Raw genomic sequence first — 16940 nt, forward strand, 5'->3', positions numbered from 1 at the left:
GTGTGGTTCCCTGACCGGGAAAGGAACCCAGTGAGAACGCCCAATCTTAACCACCAGACCAGCAGGGCGGCGTTTAAAAATACACATTAGGGTTAATCATGTACAGTGATACATAGCAGACGCTCAACAAGCACTGTTGTGTGTGCCGACAGCAATGCACAAGGTATATAGGTGCACCCCGGGCGTTGGGGAGGCTCTGAAGGAACCGGCTCTGGAGGGCCGGTGATGTCCCTGGGCTCAGCCCTCGCTCCACGGCTCTCAGGCTCTGGGGCAGCGAGGCAGCAGCGCAGCCCACGAACTCTGGAGTCAAGGAAAAGTCTCGTACCCCGGGCCGAGGACAGCAAACAGCAGGACCGAAGGGCGTGGCCAGGACGCCCTGCCCAGCCGAGCGCGACGCTACGGAACCATAGGGGCCGGCCACCAAGGCCGACAGGCTGCGGAGAAAGCAGAGCCGCAACCGCCCCCGAGCCGCCCCGAGCGGAGAACAATGCGCTCAGCCCTGCGCTCAGGGCCTCGCGGGGCCGCGCCCGGGGACGGGCCCGACGCGGGGCCTGCTGGGAAACGTAGTGTCTGAAGCTCGGCGGCGCAGCCCAGTTGCTTGCCAGCGCGGGCCACGCGCAACTACAAGTCCCATCACGCTCCGCGAGGCCTTGATCGCCCGGCTTGTGCAGGGAAAGGAGTGAGGCGAACATGGCTGAAAGCAGCCGGGGTGGCCCAACGTGCGGCGGGGTGGGCGGCAGACAGGATCCCATGTCCAGCGCTGGCGGCAGCAACTTTCCAGAGTACGAGCTTCCCGAGCTAAACACGCGCGCTTTCCACGTGGGTGCCTTCGGGGAGCTGTGGCGTGGCCGGCTGCGCGGGTCAGGGGACTTGTCGCTGAAGGAGCCGCCGGCACCCGCTCTGCCCGGGCGCCGAGGGGTCGCCGACGCCGGCCGGGAGGATGCCGCGGTGGCCCGGGATCTGGGCTGCAACCTGGAGGCGGCAGCGGAGCTGAGAGCGGTGTGCGGGTGAGTGCGGGGCCTAGGGGCTCTTGCTCTTGGGGCCAAGTGGGTGCAGCCTTGCTCCTGCGCTCCCCTGGGACTCATCCTTGGGAGGGCCGGTCGTTTACTCGTGGGAGTAGCGGGGAGCCTTCAGAGCCTTCCACTTGCCAGAACCAGATCTCGTGATCGGAACGCACAATTTCTGCGAGTTGGAGTGAAGGGACGAGAGAACTGCATCAAAGATTAATTTTCCTATTCGCTAATTTTTAAAGTGCTTGTTAGTATAGAAAAGCAGAGTAACAGCGAGGTGTATCTACCATTGACAGACACTTTGACAATGGAGGAGCTTTGGTAATAGGCTGGAAGGAGAGTTAATCAGAGGAGTTTTAAAACCTTGGTTAACTGGTCTCTTTGGGGGACTTCCCGGGTATGCTATTAATAAAGTTTTCCCCAAAAGTACCTTATTTGGGGTGAAAAATATAAAAATAACTTTTAACGAGCTCTTTCTCCATTTAACAGTGTTGGCCACCTTCAACCGGCCATTTATTCTTTTCTTTGTAGAATGTTGGCACAGAAATCATTGCCTTGAACTGGCCTCCTGTGAGCCGCCTGCTGGATTTTATGACTTCTTAATTATTCATTGATGTATTTAGGACACAGCCCTGACTCGCTATGGACAAGATGCATGATTGCTTCTCGTTTTTGTTTTAGCCTCGATAAACTGCAGTGCCTTGAAGAAGGCGAGGATCCGGAAGTCATCCCAGAGGATACTGACCTAGTGACTTTGGGGTATGGAAGACTTTGCTTTTATGATGTACTATTTATTTAAATATTTTTCAACATTATATTATTCAAAAGTTAAAAGTATAGTATTGTTATCATCTATAAACCCACCCCGTAAATTCAGCCATTGTTAACATTTGACCATATTTGCTTTAGCTGTATGTGTTTGAGATACCTCCTGTCTTTTTCTCTTGTTGAATCATTCAGTAAGTTGCACACATCATGATAATTGACCCCTAAATACATCAGCATATAGCTCCTAAAAGTATCGTTCTCCTGCATAATCAGAGTGGTATTACTACGCTTGAGAAAATTAGCAGTAAATACATACCCTCTAATATGCAGTCCACATTCAAATTTGTGTCTGTTTTTGAGTGTGCGTTTACAAAGGTACAGTTAACCCACTTAGCTAGGTTTCAGGTGCCCGCTAAATACTCTGATAGTGCTTCTCAAACTATCTGTGGGAAAGGACCAGTTTTATTATTTTTAAAATTTTGACAGATCTATACTTTTGTAAAATAGGATGAAAATGAATTATTAGAAAAATGGAATGAAAAGACAAACACAATAAAAGTCCAAATTTTTTCTTAAATTCGATAGTAAAAAAAAAAATTCCACAGTGAAATTGCTGTCATATTGCTATAAATGTTTCTAAATGCTTACTCTCGTTTTCTGTCCTGACTGGAAGACAAATAGCCCAGAGATCAGTTCCGATCTGCCAACCACATTTTGAGAAACACTGCTTTATGCTAATACTACTATAGAGAAACTATGCGTGTGATATATAATTTCCAGTTTGTAGCCCACCTGGCTTCACACCGTTCAGCTCTGTTGTCATCCTTGATCCTGCCCTTCTATTGTCTACCTTAGAAATTCAGGAAGGTATTTCAAGTCTACGTTGGTTTCTTTTGTAGTAACTGCCAAGTCTGTTTCCCTTATCCCCACTGCTGATTTTTACATCAGCAGCACTTGGAGCACCGTGAAAGGCTCCTGTCTTTCCTAGGTCTGGTCTTTTTTTTTATTCTGATTTATCCATCATGCTATCACCTGAGCAGGCTCTGTTGCTGAGAAATTGTCAATGGCTTTACCTTTCCTACCTGGATAAATTTCAGACTCTTTACTTAGATATTTGAAGTCTTCCACATAGAGCCCAAATCTGCCTTTCCAGATTTATTTTCAACCACTTTTCTCTTTGAAATGGCTCAGGATGTACATGGCTCCTCTCCCATCTAAAACCTACCCCATCTTTGAGACCCTAAGATTCCTTTCCATATTACTACAACCCAGCTCTCTCCCTTAGGGAATAGATGCACTTGTAATATCTAGAAATCTTCTAACATTTCTAAAGTCCTTGAAGGCTCATTGAGAATCCAAACTCCTCCATCGTGTGTTGCCTTTAAGCCTGTTGTACTGCTTTGCTCCAATTGGTTCTCTTTAACTATTGTTGATTGATTAGTTGAATTTCCCTAAAATGCACATCTGATTGTGTCACTCTCTTTCTTAAAACCTTTCAGTGGCTCTTAGGCTAAAGTCCTGAGTTAAGTGGCTCACGAGGGGCCCTGTGGAATGGATCTTGCTGATCTTTTCACCTCTATCTCTGCAGTACTCCAGCCACACTATGCTGTTTTCAGTTCCTGGAATGTGCTCTCTCACTCCAAGCTTTTGCCTAGAACACTCTCTCTTCCTTATCCCCCTGGTCTTGCTGCCTTCTGCTCATCCTTCCAGTCTTAGCTGAAGGACTAAGGACTCCATTTAGGTCCACTTTCTGCTTATATAGCCCCCGATACTACCTCCCTGTTGAAATATTCATCACACTTATAATATACTTGTTTAATTTTCTGTCGTCTTAGCTAAACTTAAAAGTTCTATATGCTGCATGTGTCATGTACACTACTATATCCCAGTTCCAAGAACTTTGGCACATAATAGGGAGTCAGTAGATATTTGTAGAATGAGTGGAATAAATGAAGCTTTCATAAACCTAGGGAAGTGATTTTTAGAGATTGGCTTAAATAAAAGAAGGTTGCTGATAATTGTAAACAAAGCATACTTTTTTTACTATAGTTAATAACATACTAGTTGGTTTATAATGATTTTATTAAGCCATGTTAAATAGTAATTATAGACTACTTTCCACATTGCTTCCTCTGGCTGTTTTCCATTACTAGATCAACTACATCTCCGTGGTTGTCTTCTAGTCTCTTCCATAGGGAATATGGGTAGAAATATATATACAATATAATGTAAAAGGAGTTAGTACAGCATTCCTCAGCTAGGATTATTTTGATATACTTTGAAACTATTATATTTAAAATATGACTGGGGCCAGCCCCATGGCATAGTGGTTAAGTTTGGCACACCCTGCTTTGGTGTCTGGGGTTTGTGGGTTCGGATCCCGGGCACAGACCTACACCACTTGTTAGCTGTGCTATGGGGGTGACCCACAAAAAAGTGGAGGAAGATTGGCACAGATGTTAGCTCAGGGCTAGTCTTCCTCAGGGAAAAAAAAATTGACTAATATTAATCTTAACAGTGCCACAAGTAAATTAGACTTGTGCCAAAAGTCAAAATCTGTATCTCTATGTTCTTTCTCTAAACCTTCCTTTTTTCTCTGCACCAATAACTTAAAAACATAAAAATGAAGACAAAACCTAAGTATATGATCCCTTGATTATGGCATAAAATAAATCAATTTCTAGCACTTTTTCTTTTGCCTATCAGAGGAGCTACTTGACTCATTTTATGCATGTAAGGGGAAAAAAAGGCAGTTGATAGGGGTTGATTCTCCTTTGATGTATGCCGATCTCCTTAATCCATAGCAAGCTAAATAACTTACCTTCAGCACTTCTGAAATTTTTTGACTACTTAAAGAGAAGATTTTAATTCCTAGGAATAGGAGATAATTGCTACCACATGGATGCTACTGAAACTTATCTGTCATTCCAAAAGCTTCAACAACATTACATTTAATACAATACTAATTTCAGGTAAATTAGCCTGCCCATCCCTCTCACTTCTCTGGCTAAGAAAGCACTGTTCACTGTGCCATTTGAAGGATGAAAAGGGGAAACTTTCGAGTCCTTCAAGATAAAGAGAAACATAAAATTGGAGGACTCTCTTACCTTACTATCAAAACAAACAACAAAAAAGAAAACTCTGATATACCTGGGCTTTGTTAGAATGACAGGAAACGGTATCAGTAAACTAGAAATCTTTTAAACCATCCCCCCACAAGTATCACAAAATGAATAGGAAGAAATAAAATCCATAGAGAATTTATTGCAGATAATCAGGAAATAACACAAATTAACTGAGGAAATCCGGAAATAACACAAATTAACTGAGGAAATCCTCCCTTCCCCCAGAAAATAACTAGGAAACAAGAAAGGTCTAACTCTGCACTCCAAACAGGATTTGAATATACTGAAACAAGCATTTGAGGATATAAAAACACTTTGGATCTGAAATTTTAAAACTAAGAATAGAAAAGAAAAACAGAAGAAATGAAAAAAAATGATGGAACTCAGGAAATGGAAGAAAAAGACAAAATTATCTCATGAATTATGAGATTCTTAAGGAGAATAGACACAAATTTAACAAGAGGCAATGAAGAAAGTATGAATACAAGCAAGAGTTTGAAAATGCCATAAAGGGAGACATTAAATGAGTCAGAGAAAGTAGTGGGAATGGAAGACAGACAAAGAAGACAAAATATATTCATATTGTCAGTCTCTGAAGAAGAAAAACAAAGCAATTGAGCAAAATTAATATTTAAGAATATTGTCTAAGAAAAAATTCCAGAATTGGAAAAAAACTTGATTCTACAAATTAAGAGGGCTCACTAGGTACCTGGGAAAATTAACCCAGAATTATCAGCTCTGAGACATACCCTAGTTAAAACTATTACATTTCAGAGATGAAGATAAAATTATCAAGGCTTCCAGGCAAAAAGAACACATAATTTACAAAGCAAAAGAATTAGATTAGTATCATACTTTGCAAAACAGACGTACAAAGGAGGCCACAGTGGAGCGGGATTTTCTGATAGCTCAAAGTGTGAACCAAGGATTTTATTCCAGCTGAGATTCCCCTCAGACATCAAGGCTATAGAAAAAAGTTTTTCACATACAGGGACTTGCGTAATTCTGCACCCACCAGCCATTTCTTACAAATACACCAGAGGATGAGCTTCATCCAACCAAATGATGTCTGGGAAATTTTCAGCAAAATGACTAATAGAGTAAGGATGAGAATGGAAGGCTAATGTACAGATGTCATGTACTGTAACAAAATAGAAGACTGCATCTAAAAAAAATGGGGTGAGAAACTAGGAAGAGGATAATGTGTGGGCATTAGGTGGTTTTAAAGAATACTGGGGGGAAAATGTCCCCCCAACCTTGACAAACTACATAGTAAAATGTTAAATAAGTAAATGGGTAATGAAGAACATTAAAAAATATGTAAGTATGAAGGTAGCCACTGGAATAAATATACAAATACCAAACCTCTCTCAATTTCTAGAAAATAGACCATCAAAAACTACATATCTCATAATGAAGAAGGCAACTAATAGAATGAAATATGTGTAATTAGAAAATGTGATGGGGCCAGCCAGGTGGCGCAGCAGTTAAGTGCGCATGTCCCGCTTTGGCCACCTGCAATTTGCTGGTTCGGATCCTGGATATGGACATGGCAACGCTTGTCACACCATGCTCTGGTAGGCGTCACACATATAAAGTGGAGGAAGATGGGCACGGATGTTTGCTCAGCAACATCCAGGGCCAGTCTTCCTCAGCAAAAAGGAGGATTGGCAGCACATGTTACCTCAGGGCTAATCTTCCTCAAAAAAAAAAAAGCCTACAATAAAATATTTAAAAAAAATAACTACAATAAAATATTTAAAAAAAAAAAGAAAACGTGATAGAATTGAGACCAAAGGCCTCAGTCTTACACAGTCTATCAAAAAGGGTTTGGATTCAGCTCACAAAACAAAAACTTTGCAGAGACAACAGACATATCTAAAATAAAGTGATTCAGTGATTTATTTAAAAATAAAACCTGGGGGGGGCTGGCCCCGTGGCCGAGTGGTTAAGTTCGCGCGCTCTGCTGCAGGCGGCCCAGTGTTTTGTCAGTTCGAATCCTGGACGCGGACATGGCACTGCTCATCAAACCACGCTGAGGCGGCGTCCCACATGCCACAGCTAGAATAACCCACAACAAAGAATATACAACTATGTACCGGGGGGCTTTGGGGAGAAAAAGGAAAAAATAAAATCTTTTAAAAATAAAACTTGGGCTAAAGTATATCAGATAAATGGAAAGAAAAATTGAGCAGATCTAGCAGTCCTGATATCAGACTGTTAGAATTCAAGCCCTAAAACATTAAATGTGACAAAGGACACTTTTTAATGCTAAAAGCCACAAACCACAATGAAAATAGAATAGTTATAAATATATGTACACCAGATAATAGAGCAACCAACATTATAAAACAAAACTAGGAGAGGCAAGAAACACAATAACAGTAGGACGCTTTCATATGCCAGTCTCAGCACAAGACAGATCAAATGTTTAAAAAATAAGCGAGGAGATAAAAGCTCTAAATAACATAATAAGTAGGATATGTCTTAGGGATATATACACACATAATTATATAATTTGCAACCTGATTATAGAGACTACATGGCATATTCACAGAAATTGATTGTATATTAGGTCACAAAGGAGACGTCAGTAACATCTGTAAAGTAGGAATACTACAAACAACACTCTCTGATCACAACATAATAAAACTAGAATTTACTAACAAAAACAAAAATCAGACTGTTACACCTGGAAATTGTAAAACTTATTAAATAACTCCTGAGCAAAAGGGAAAATACACACTGAAATTACAGAATTTTTAAGAAATAATGACATTGAAAACACCACATATCAGAAGGTAAGGAATACTTTTAAAGCAGTTATTAGAGGGAAAGTCATTGCCCTAAACAGTCTATTAAAAAGTGAAATAATACAAATAAGTGAATTAAATTTCTAGCTCAGAAAACTAAGGAAGAACAATAAAGTAAACCAAAAGAAAATAAAAGGACAGAAATAATAATGATAAAAGCGGGAATTAATGAGGAAAAGAACAGAAAAAAAATGGATCTAATTAATCAAGATCTTGCCTTTTTAAAATAATTCATAGGGGCTGATGCAGTGGTTAAGTTCCCAAGTTCTGCTTCTCAGCAGCCCTGGGTTCGCCGGTTCAGATCCCAGGTGGGGACATAGCACCACTTGGCAAAAGCCATGCTGTGGTGGGCGTCCCACATGTACAGTAGAGGAAGATGGTCATGGATGTTGGCTCAGGGCTGGTCTTCCTCAGCGAAAAGAGGAGGATTGGCAGTAGTTAACTCGGGCTAATCTTCCTCAAAAAAAAAAAAGAGAAAATAATTCATAAAATAGGTAAACCATTGGTTAACTTAAGGAAAAAAGTGGAAGAAACTACAAATATACAAAATGAGGGAGAAACAACCAGTGAAACAAATTTTGAAAATTGTGAGAAACTACTTTGCAGGAGTTGGCAAATAGCCCACTGACTGGCTGGCCGATTTTTACAGAAAGGCTTATTGGGACAGGTCTGCCCATTTATTTATGTATTGTCTGTGGCTGGTTTTGTACTATAATGGCAAGTTGCAGAGTCATGAGAGAGACCATATGGCTCACAACCTAGAATATTTACTATTTGGCTCTTTAAGGAAAAGTTTGCTGATCCCTGCTCTGTAGAAATAAATTTGAAAACCTAGATGAAATGGATAATATTATAGGGAAATGCACATTACTGAAATTAACCATTTTAGAGGAGAAACTTAAGTAGACTAATTTCTGTGGAAAAACAAAGTTATTTAAGGAACTATCCCACAAAAATTCCAGGTCTAGATAGTTTCACGGGAGAATTCTACTAAACATTCAAAGACCAGATAGTCCCAGTTGCTCTAGGGCCTTGAAAAGGAAGAAAAACTGCTTAATTCTTCTTATGAGGCAGGCGTAACACCAATACTTAAACTGGATAAAGACATGACAAAGGAAGAAAACTTGAGACTAGTATCACTCAACACTCAGCAAATATTAGCAAATAATCCAGTGCTATATTAGGAAAACAATACACCATGACCAAGTGTATTCCAGGAATGCAAGGCTGGTTCACTATTAGGACATCTATTAATATATACCATATTAATGAGTCTAAGGGAAAAAAAATCATTTGATTATTTCCAGAGATGCTGAGAAAGCCTGTAATAAAATTCAACACCTATTCATGATAGAAACTTTCAGGGAAATAGAAATTGGAGGGCTGCTGTTCCAACAAGGCAGAAGAGATATACCTGAATTGTAAAGTTAGTATCTTATTTAACAGAGAAGCAGTACAGGCATTTCTACAAAAATCTAGGGCAAGGCAAGTGTGCCTATTGTCTCCACTTCTTTGTAACATTGTACTATAAGTATTAGCTATGCAGTTTAACAAGAGAAATCAATTATAAGCATAAGAATATATAAAGAAGAAAAACTAGCTCTGTTTGGAAATATGATAATATATCTGGAAAAGCCAAAAAAAAGTCAATGCTAAAACAGACAAGAAACAAGAAAAACAAGAAAAGAATTTAGTGTAATAACAGGCTACAAAATTGGTATATAAAAACCAGTAGACTTCATAGATACAAAGAATGAATAATCAGAGGACATAATGGTAGAAAAAAATCCCATTTACAGTAGTCAAAAAGAAAGTTAATACTTGGGAATAAATGTAACAAGAAATGTGTAAAACTTAGGTAAGGAAAATTTTAACACACTCCCAAAAGATTCAGAAAAAGACTTGAAAAAATCAAAAGATATTCTGTTCTTAGATAGAAATGTTAAACATCGTAATGATGTCAGTTCTTCCTAAGTTAACATATAAATTAAGTACAATTCCAATAAAAATACCAAAAGTATTGGTTATTTTATGGAGTTAGACAAGTTGATAATAAAGTTCATATGGAAAATCCCCAAGAATAACTAGGAAAAACTCTGCCTGGGGGGGAGAAAATTGTGAGGGTGAGTCATTTTACCGGATATTAAAATATACTGCAAGGTTCTTATAGTTAAAACAGTGGGTACTAGCTCATAAATAGACAAATAGAAGAGAAAATCCAGTTAGATTCAAAGACATACGGAAATTTAGTATGACACTATACAAAAGAATAAACTCCAAAGGGATCAAGGGATCGAAATGTAAAGAATGAAACATACAAACCTTGGTATGGTGAAAAACTTTCCAAGTATAATTTAAATCCAGATGTAATAAAAGAAAAAGATTGATAAAGTTGACAACATAAAAATTTTGCATGACAAAAAAACACCATAAACAAAGTCAAAAGAGAGCTGCCAAACTTGAAGAAAATATAACATATACTACAAAGAGCTAATATTCCTCATGTATGAGAACTTGAAAGTTGAGGGGTAAAGACCAAAAACCCAATGGAAAAATGAAAAAAGACATGAACCAATATTTCATACACAAAAAACATAGAAAAATGACTCCTAGATATGAGAAAAATGTTCAAACATATTCATAATTAGGGAAATGCAAATTAAAATGACACTAAGATACATTTTTCTCGTTTATCAAGACTGGCACAAATCAAGAAATATGATATATTCTTCTAATGAGGCTGTGGGGAAACAAGCATTTTTGGACATTGCTGATGGAAATGCAAGTTGGTACTACCCTTCTCTAGGAAAATTGGGTAATGCCTAACACAAAATTACGTAGGCACTTATCTTTTGACCCAGCAGTGAAATCTATACTGAAGACACATTTCCAACAATATGAAAATACATGATGTACAGGTTATTCATTGCAGCATTGTTTGTAATTGCAAAATACTTGAAATACCATGAATACACATACATAGGAGAGTGTTGAACAAACTGTAGGACGTCCACACAGCAGAGTATTGTGCAGCTCTACTAAAGAATGAGGGAGGATGAAGCACTAGAGGATTTCTAGGAAATACTGTTGCATGAAAAGAGCAAAGCCCACAAGTATATTCCCCTTCATATAAGAAAGAAGATTCACCAGGTATCAGTTTATATTGGCTCTCATCTATAAATTTACCTTGTTTGCCTGCTCTGTAAAAAATGGGCCTTGGCCCTTTACATATTTTTCTTTTGCCGGCTGCCACAGTATTAAGCTTTGTCGGTAAATGGTGCAGGAGAGAGTTTGCAGGAGGAAAGGATTTTGCTTCCCCGTCCGATGTGCTGGCTCAGCAGGGTCCTGCCGCACACACAGTGTCCCCCTGCCCAGTTCCTGCAGTACCCAGCGGTAGCACCCCTGGCCCAGCAGCTTTTCCTGCTGCTCCTCTCACCTTGACACCTCCTCTGAATAGCTTTTCCTGCCACCTTTGAGGGCAGATTTCTAGCAGGTTCCCCTGCTGGAGCAGCAGCTTAGCTTCTTTGCCGTCAAGTGAGTGTCAGCCAGGCCTGTCCGGCAGGTCCGGATCTCAGTCCTGGTGGAAGGAGAGGGAAGCTTCCTTGGCACTCTTTCTCAGTCCAAGGGGTAGGGTAATCCTTGTATCTCCTGTTCCTGTGTTCTCTAGAGTTCTCTTATTTGCCAGTCCCTCATTTCTCCAATCCTCTGTTAAAGTTAATAATACTTTAGATTAAGCTTTCTCTGTTCAAATTACTGTTTGGTTTTTTTCTCCTAATTGAACTCAGATTGATACAGAAAGGGATATAAGAAAATACACAGGTATCTGCTTATTTGAACAAAAGAAATGGAAAGGATAAACCAGAATTATAGAGATTGGTTGCCTACAGCGGGTGGTGGGAAAGGGGTAGAAAAAAAGGGAAAGGGAACAGGTTAGAGATAAAGAGGGAATGACACTTCTCTGAGTATGTATGTTTTTTATAACTCTGACTCTTAGAACCATAGTAATGTTTCACATATCTTTCACACACCCCAAAAGTAATCAGTTAAAACCAACCAGAATGGGGGTGGTGGAACCCAAAATAGAATACAAAAACTAACCAATGAGCCTAACTGTGTTCCAAATGAGTAACAACACTACTGAAGAGAGCAGGGAAGGAAGAACTAAGTTTGTACAGAAGTGTGTCTTGATTCGGTGTTATAAGGCTGAAGACAAAAAGAACTGCTCATGAGTTAGTGTTCCTCACAGGGGTAGGTTAGCAATTCTGAAACTATATTTTGTAGAATTGAACAAATAAGTTAATAGATTATAGATAATAGGAGCTGGGTTTTTCACTTATGGAGAAAGAAGTTATAAACAAGGAAAGGTTGAAGGCTAAACAATCCTGTGATTTTTGTTTGGGATTAGAAGTATCAGTATAAACTTATGATTTTAAATATATGACAAATAGACAAATACAGATATTTGTACATGTGTGGGTTAGCATACCTATGTATGTTTCCTACATCTCTCTGCTGAGAGGCCTGGAAGCTGTGATTGCAGTAGCACAGAGAACCCCTCATCTCTATAAACACCTCTCCCAATGAAGGAACTAGGGCTCTTAGGAGAAGTGATTGATTCCAGGGCTGAGACAGGGTGAGCCTTGAGCATCTTATGGTACCAGAAAGTAAGGACAGGAAATGCTCAAAAAAAAAGATGAGGGCTTGTTGAAAGTACAGGAGCTAAATTGAAGGAGCTCCTAATGGCCAAAGCTAGAAGAATTTGAACAACAAAATAATGATAGTATTAGATTTTAACCTGGAGAATAAAATAAATTTCAATGAGTTCAGACTCGTATAAATAATCAAATAAGTAAGTGGGAGGAAAGAGACAGGTCTTCCTCATAAGGTCAAGGAAGAAATGTAGAAGGGAAATAGATAAACACCATTAGGCATATAGCACAGTAATAAATGTTGCAGACAAAACTACTTTTGAATGCTAAAATTCCTGGGTGAAAGTTTGAGAAGTAAGATTTGCATAGTTTCAAAGTATCTTCCCTCAAATACTTAGCAAGTATAAAGGAAAAGAAAGTATCTTTCTGGTGTAGGAACCTGGCAGATAGGAACTTTTCCAAGGTAAACACTTGCCAGTAATAAGACATACTAATATTAACATCATGAACCTCTTACCGTGATACAGTGAGGAGGACAACATCATTCTTGTGATATTCTTGCCAAAGATGCATCAGCTTACTGTACTCGTGAGGGAACAGCAGTCAAACCCGCATTGAAGGACATTCCACAAAGTAACTCTTAGAGCTCTTTGAATGTATCGAAGTCCTGAAGGACGAGGAGAGATTGCAGAACTGCAAAAGGCTGGAGGGGAAAGGAGAAATAAGAAATGCAATCTGGGGGCTGGCCTGGTGGTTCAGCGGTTGCGTGCACACGTTCCGCTTCGGCGGACCTGATCCTGGGTGCAGACATGGCAGCGCTTGACAGGCCATGTTGTGGCAGGAGTCCCGCATATGAGGTGGAGGAAGATGGGCACAGATGTTGGCTCAGGGCTAATCTTCCGCCAAAAAAAAAATGCACTGTGGTGTCCTGCATAGATCCTGGGATAGAAAAAAGGCATTAAATTAAAAAATTTGTGAAATTCAAAAAAGATTTATAGTTAATAACACTGTATTAATGTTAATTTCCTGGTCTTGATAATTATTCTTTGATCATGTGGGTTGTTAACATATGGAAAGCTGGGTGAGAGAGATACGAGAACTCTTTGTGCTATTTTTGCAGCTTCTCTCTAAGTATAAAGTAAAAGTAGTTCAAAATAAAAAGTTAAATTTTAAGGATACTTGGGAAGATCCAGTAAAGAATATTGAAGTTTGATTTTTCTTGGGTCTATAACAGGGTTAGAAAGAAGCTCCTAGAACATCGGGAAGAAACCATAACAATAGATCGGGTCTGCAGACAAGAAACATTTGCTTACGAGATGGTAAGAGTCTCATCTTTTTCACCTTTTCCCACAAAACAACAACCTCTCTGGAACTGGGTGTTAATGATGACGGTATGGTGGCTTTATACTGGACATGCTTAGTTGAAAACAAACTAGAGAAACTTCATTGGGACTGGGAACTAGTAGGAAAAAAGACCTACAGAATTCAAATCATGGCATATTTGACTCTTTCAGATTGCTGCCTTTATTTTTGCTTTTAATTTGGTTTTACTCTCTGTATTAGGCTAAATTCGTGCCTTTTCACCACCCTACTCCTGGTATTTTTATCTGTTCCTGATTTTGGTTTAGCCACATTCTTTGCTAATCCATCATCTCTTGTGTAAATCCTCAGAAAGATTTAAGATGATGAGTAAGGAGGAATTAAGTGTTAGTAGACATGATGGGTTCATTCAGCACATATTCTCGAGAAGCTGCCACGTGCCAGATGCTGTCTTGGGCACTTGATAGTGCATAAGGGCATCTCTGGTCACTGCCATTTTTTTTATTATGGTAAAATTTAAATAACATGAAATTTATCTTTTTAACCATTTGCAAGTATTCAATTAAGTGACATTAAATGCATTCACTATGCTGTGTATCCAGCACTGCTATTTCCAGAACATTCTCCTCCTCCTGAACAGAAATTCTATACTGATTAAACAGTAACTCCCCGTGTTCCCTTCCCCCAGCCCTTGGCAAACCTTTATTCGACTTTCTGTCTCCATCAGTTTGTCTATTGTAGATCTCTCATGTAAGTGGAATCATGCAATGTTTGTCCTTCTGTGTGTCGAGCTTATTTTACTTAGTATAATGTTTTAAAGGTTTGTCGGGGCTGTAGCATGTATCAGAACTTCATTCCTTTTTGTGGCTGAATAATATTCCATTGTATGGATAACTCATTTTGTTTATCTGTTCATCTGTTGATGTACATTTGGGTTATTTCCACCTTTTGGCTGTTATAAATAACACTGCTGTGAACATTAGTATACAAGTATCTGTTTGAGTCTGTTTTCTGTTCTTTTCAGTATATACCCAGGAGTGGAATTGCTTGGTCATATGGTAATTCTAGGTTTAACATTTTGAGAACCAGCAAACTGTTTTCCACAGCAGCTGCATCAGTTTACATTCTCACCAGCAGTGCACAGAGATTCCAGTTTCTCCACATCTTCCTCAACATTTGTTATTTTTCTGGGGTTTCTTTTGTGTGTGTGTGAGAGGAAGATTGGCCCTGAGCTAACATCTGTGCCAATCTTCCTCTGTTTCATGTGGGATGCCGCCACAGTATGGCTTGATGAGTGGTGCTAAGTTGCGCCCGGGATCTGAACCTGCAAACCCCTGGCTGCTGAAGTGGGGCATGCAAACTTAACCACTCTGCCACGGGGCCAGCCCCATCTGGTTTTTGATAATACCTAGTGGGTGTGAAGTGATGTCTCATTATGGTTTTGATTTGCATTTCCCTAATAATTAGTGATGTTGAGCATCTTTTCATACACTTACTGGCCATTTGTGTATCTTCTTTGGAGAAATGTCTATTCAAGTCCTTTACCAGTGTTTTAATTGGGTTGTTTGTCTCTCTGTTATTTTGGTGTAAGAGGTCTTTCTTTGTACATTCTAGATACTAGATCTTACCACATATATGCTTTTAAAATATTTTCTCCCATTCTATGGGTTGTCTTTTCACTCTCTTGATAGTGTCTTTTGATATACAAAAGTTTTAAAAGCTGATGAACTTCAGTTTGTTTTTTTCTTTTATCTTTGCTTTTCATGTCAGACTTAAGAAACTATCACCAAATCCAATGAGAAGATTTTTCCCTATGTTTTCTTCTAAGAGTTTTATAGTTTTAGCTCTTAGTTCAAGTCTCTGATCCATTTCGAGTTAATTTTTATGTATGGTATAAGGTAAAGTTTTAACTTCATTCTTTTGCATATTGATAGTCAGCTTTCCCAGCACCATTTGTCGAAGACTGTCCTTCCCTATTGATTGGTCTTGGCACTTTTGTAGAAAATCAGTTGACCGTATAAGGTTTATTTCTGAGTTCTCTATTCTATTCCGTTGGTCTATCCTTATCCTAATACCACATTGTTTTGATTACTGGAGCTTGTGGTCATTTCTGAAAGTGGGAAATGTGAGTCTTCCATCTTTGTTCTTTTTCCAAATTTGTTTTGGCTATTCATGTTCCCTTAAAATTCCAAATGAATTTTAGGGTAGGTTTTTCTATTTCTGCAAGAAAAAAAAAAAAAAAACACCACACCATCAAGATTTTGATAGGGATTGCAGTGAATCTGTTTATCATTTTGGTTTGTCGTCTTAATAATGCTAAATCTTCCAACCCATGAGCAAGAGATGTCTTTCAGTTTATTTAGATTGTCTTTAATTTCATTCAGCAATGTTTTATACTTTTTTAGCATACAGGTCTTTCATTTCCATTAAATTTTTTCCTAAGTATTTTATTCCTTTCAATGCTATTTTAAATAGAACTGTTTTCTTAATATCCTTTAGAAATTATTCATTGCTGGTGTATAGAAATACAACTGATTTTTGTATGTTGATTTTATATCCTTCAACTTTGCTCAGTTTGTTTATTAGCTCTATCAGGTTTTTTGTGGATTCTTTAGGATTTTGTACATAGACGATCATGCATGTCATCTGGAGAGATAACTTTATCTCTTCCTTTCTTTTTTTTTTTTAAAGATTGGCACCTGAGCTAACAACTGCTGCCAATCTTTTTTTTATTCTTCTCCCCAAAGACCCCCAGTACGTAGTTGTATATTCTAGTTGTGAGTGCCTCTGGTTGTGCTATGTGGGACGCCACCTCAGCATAGCCTGATGAGTGGTGCCATGTCCGCCCCTGGGGTCCGAACTGGTGAAAGCCTGAGCTGCTGAAACAGAGCGTGCAAACTTAACCCCTCGGCCATGGGGCTGCCCCTTATCTCTTCCTTTCCTATTTGATTCCTTGCTCTGTCTTCCTTCCTTTTTCCCTTTCTTCCTTTTTTTATCTAATTGTTTTAGCTAGAATTTCTAGTACTATGTTGAATAGAAGTGGCAAAAGTGCACATCCTTATCAGTCCTTCACCATTGAGTATGATTTTAGCTGTGGGTTTTTCATATGTGGCCTTTTTTGTGTTGAGGAAGTACCCTTCTATTCCTAGTTTATTTAGTGTTTTTATTGTGAAAGGGTATTGGATTTTGTCAAATGCTTTTTCTTTCTTTTTTTTTTTTTTTTTAAAAAGATTTTATTTTTTCCCTTTTTCTTCC

At 39.0% G+C, this 16940-nt stretch overlaps 1 protein-coding gene across 3 annotated transcripts in view; it reads left to right on the forward strand.

Annotated features, from left to right (window-relative positions):
• The first annotated feature begins 679 nt into the window (after positions 1-679).
• SNAPC3 (small nuclear RNA activating complex polypeptide 3) overlaps positions 680-16940 on the forward strand; it is a 41050-nt gene continuing 24789 nt past the window's right edge. For all 3 annotated transcript variants that reach the window (XM_046664066.1, XM_046664067.1, XM_046664069.1), the window contains exons 1-3: positions 680-1007; positions 1692-1769; positions 13600-13684. In XM_046664066.1, coding sequence (XP_046520022.1) covers positions 691-1007; positions 1692-1769; positions 13600-13684 — 480 coding nt within the window. In that variant the 5' untranslated portion in view covers positions 680-690. The remainder of the gene's footprint in view (positions 1008-1691; positions 1770-13599; positions 13685-16940) is intronic.

Source organism: Equus quagga, chromosome 6 (genome assembly GCF_021613505.1).
Source record: "Equus quagga isolate Etosha38 chromosome 6, UCLA_HA_Equagga_1.0, whole genome shotgun sequence".
NCBI classification, from domain to species: domain Eukaryota; kingdom Metazoa; phylum Chordata; class Mammalia; order Perissodactyla; family Equidae; genus Equus; species Equus quagga.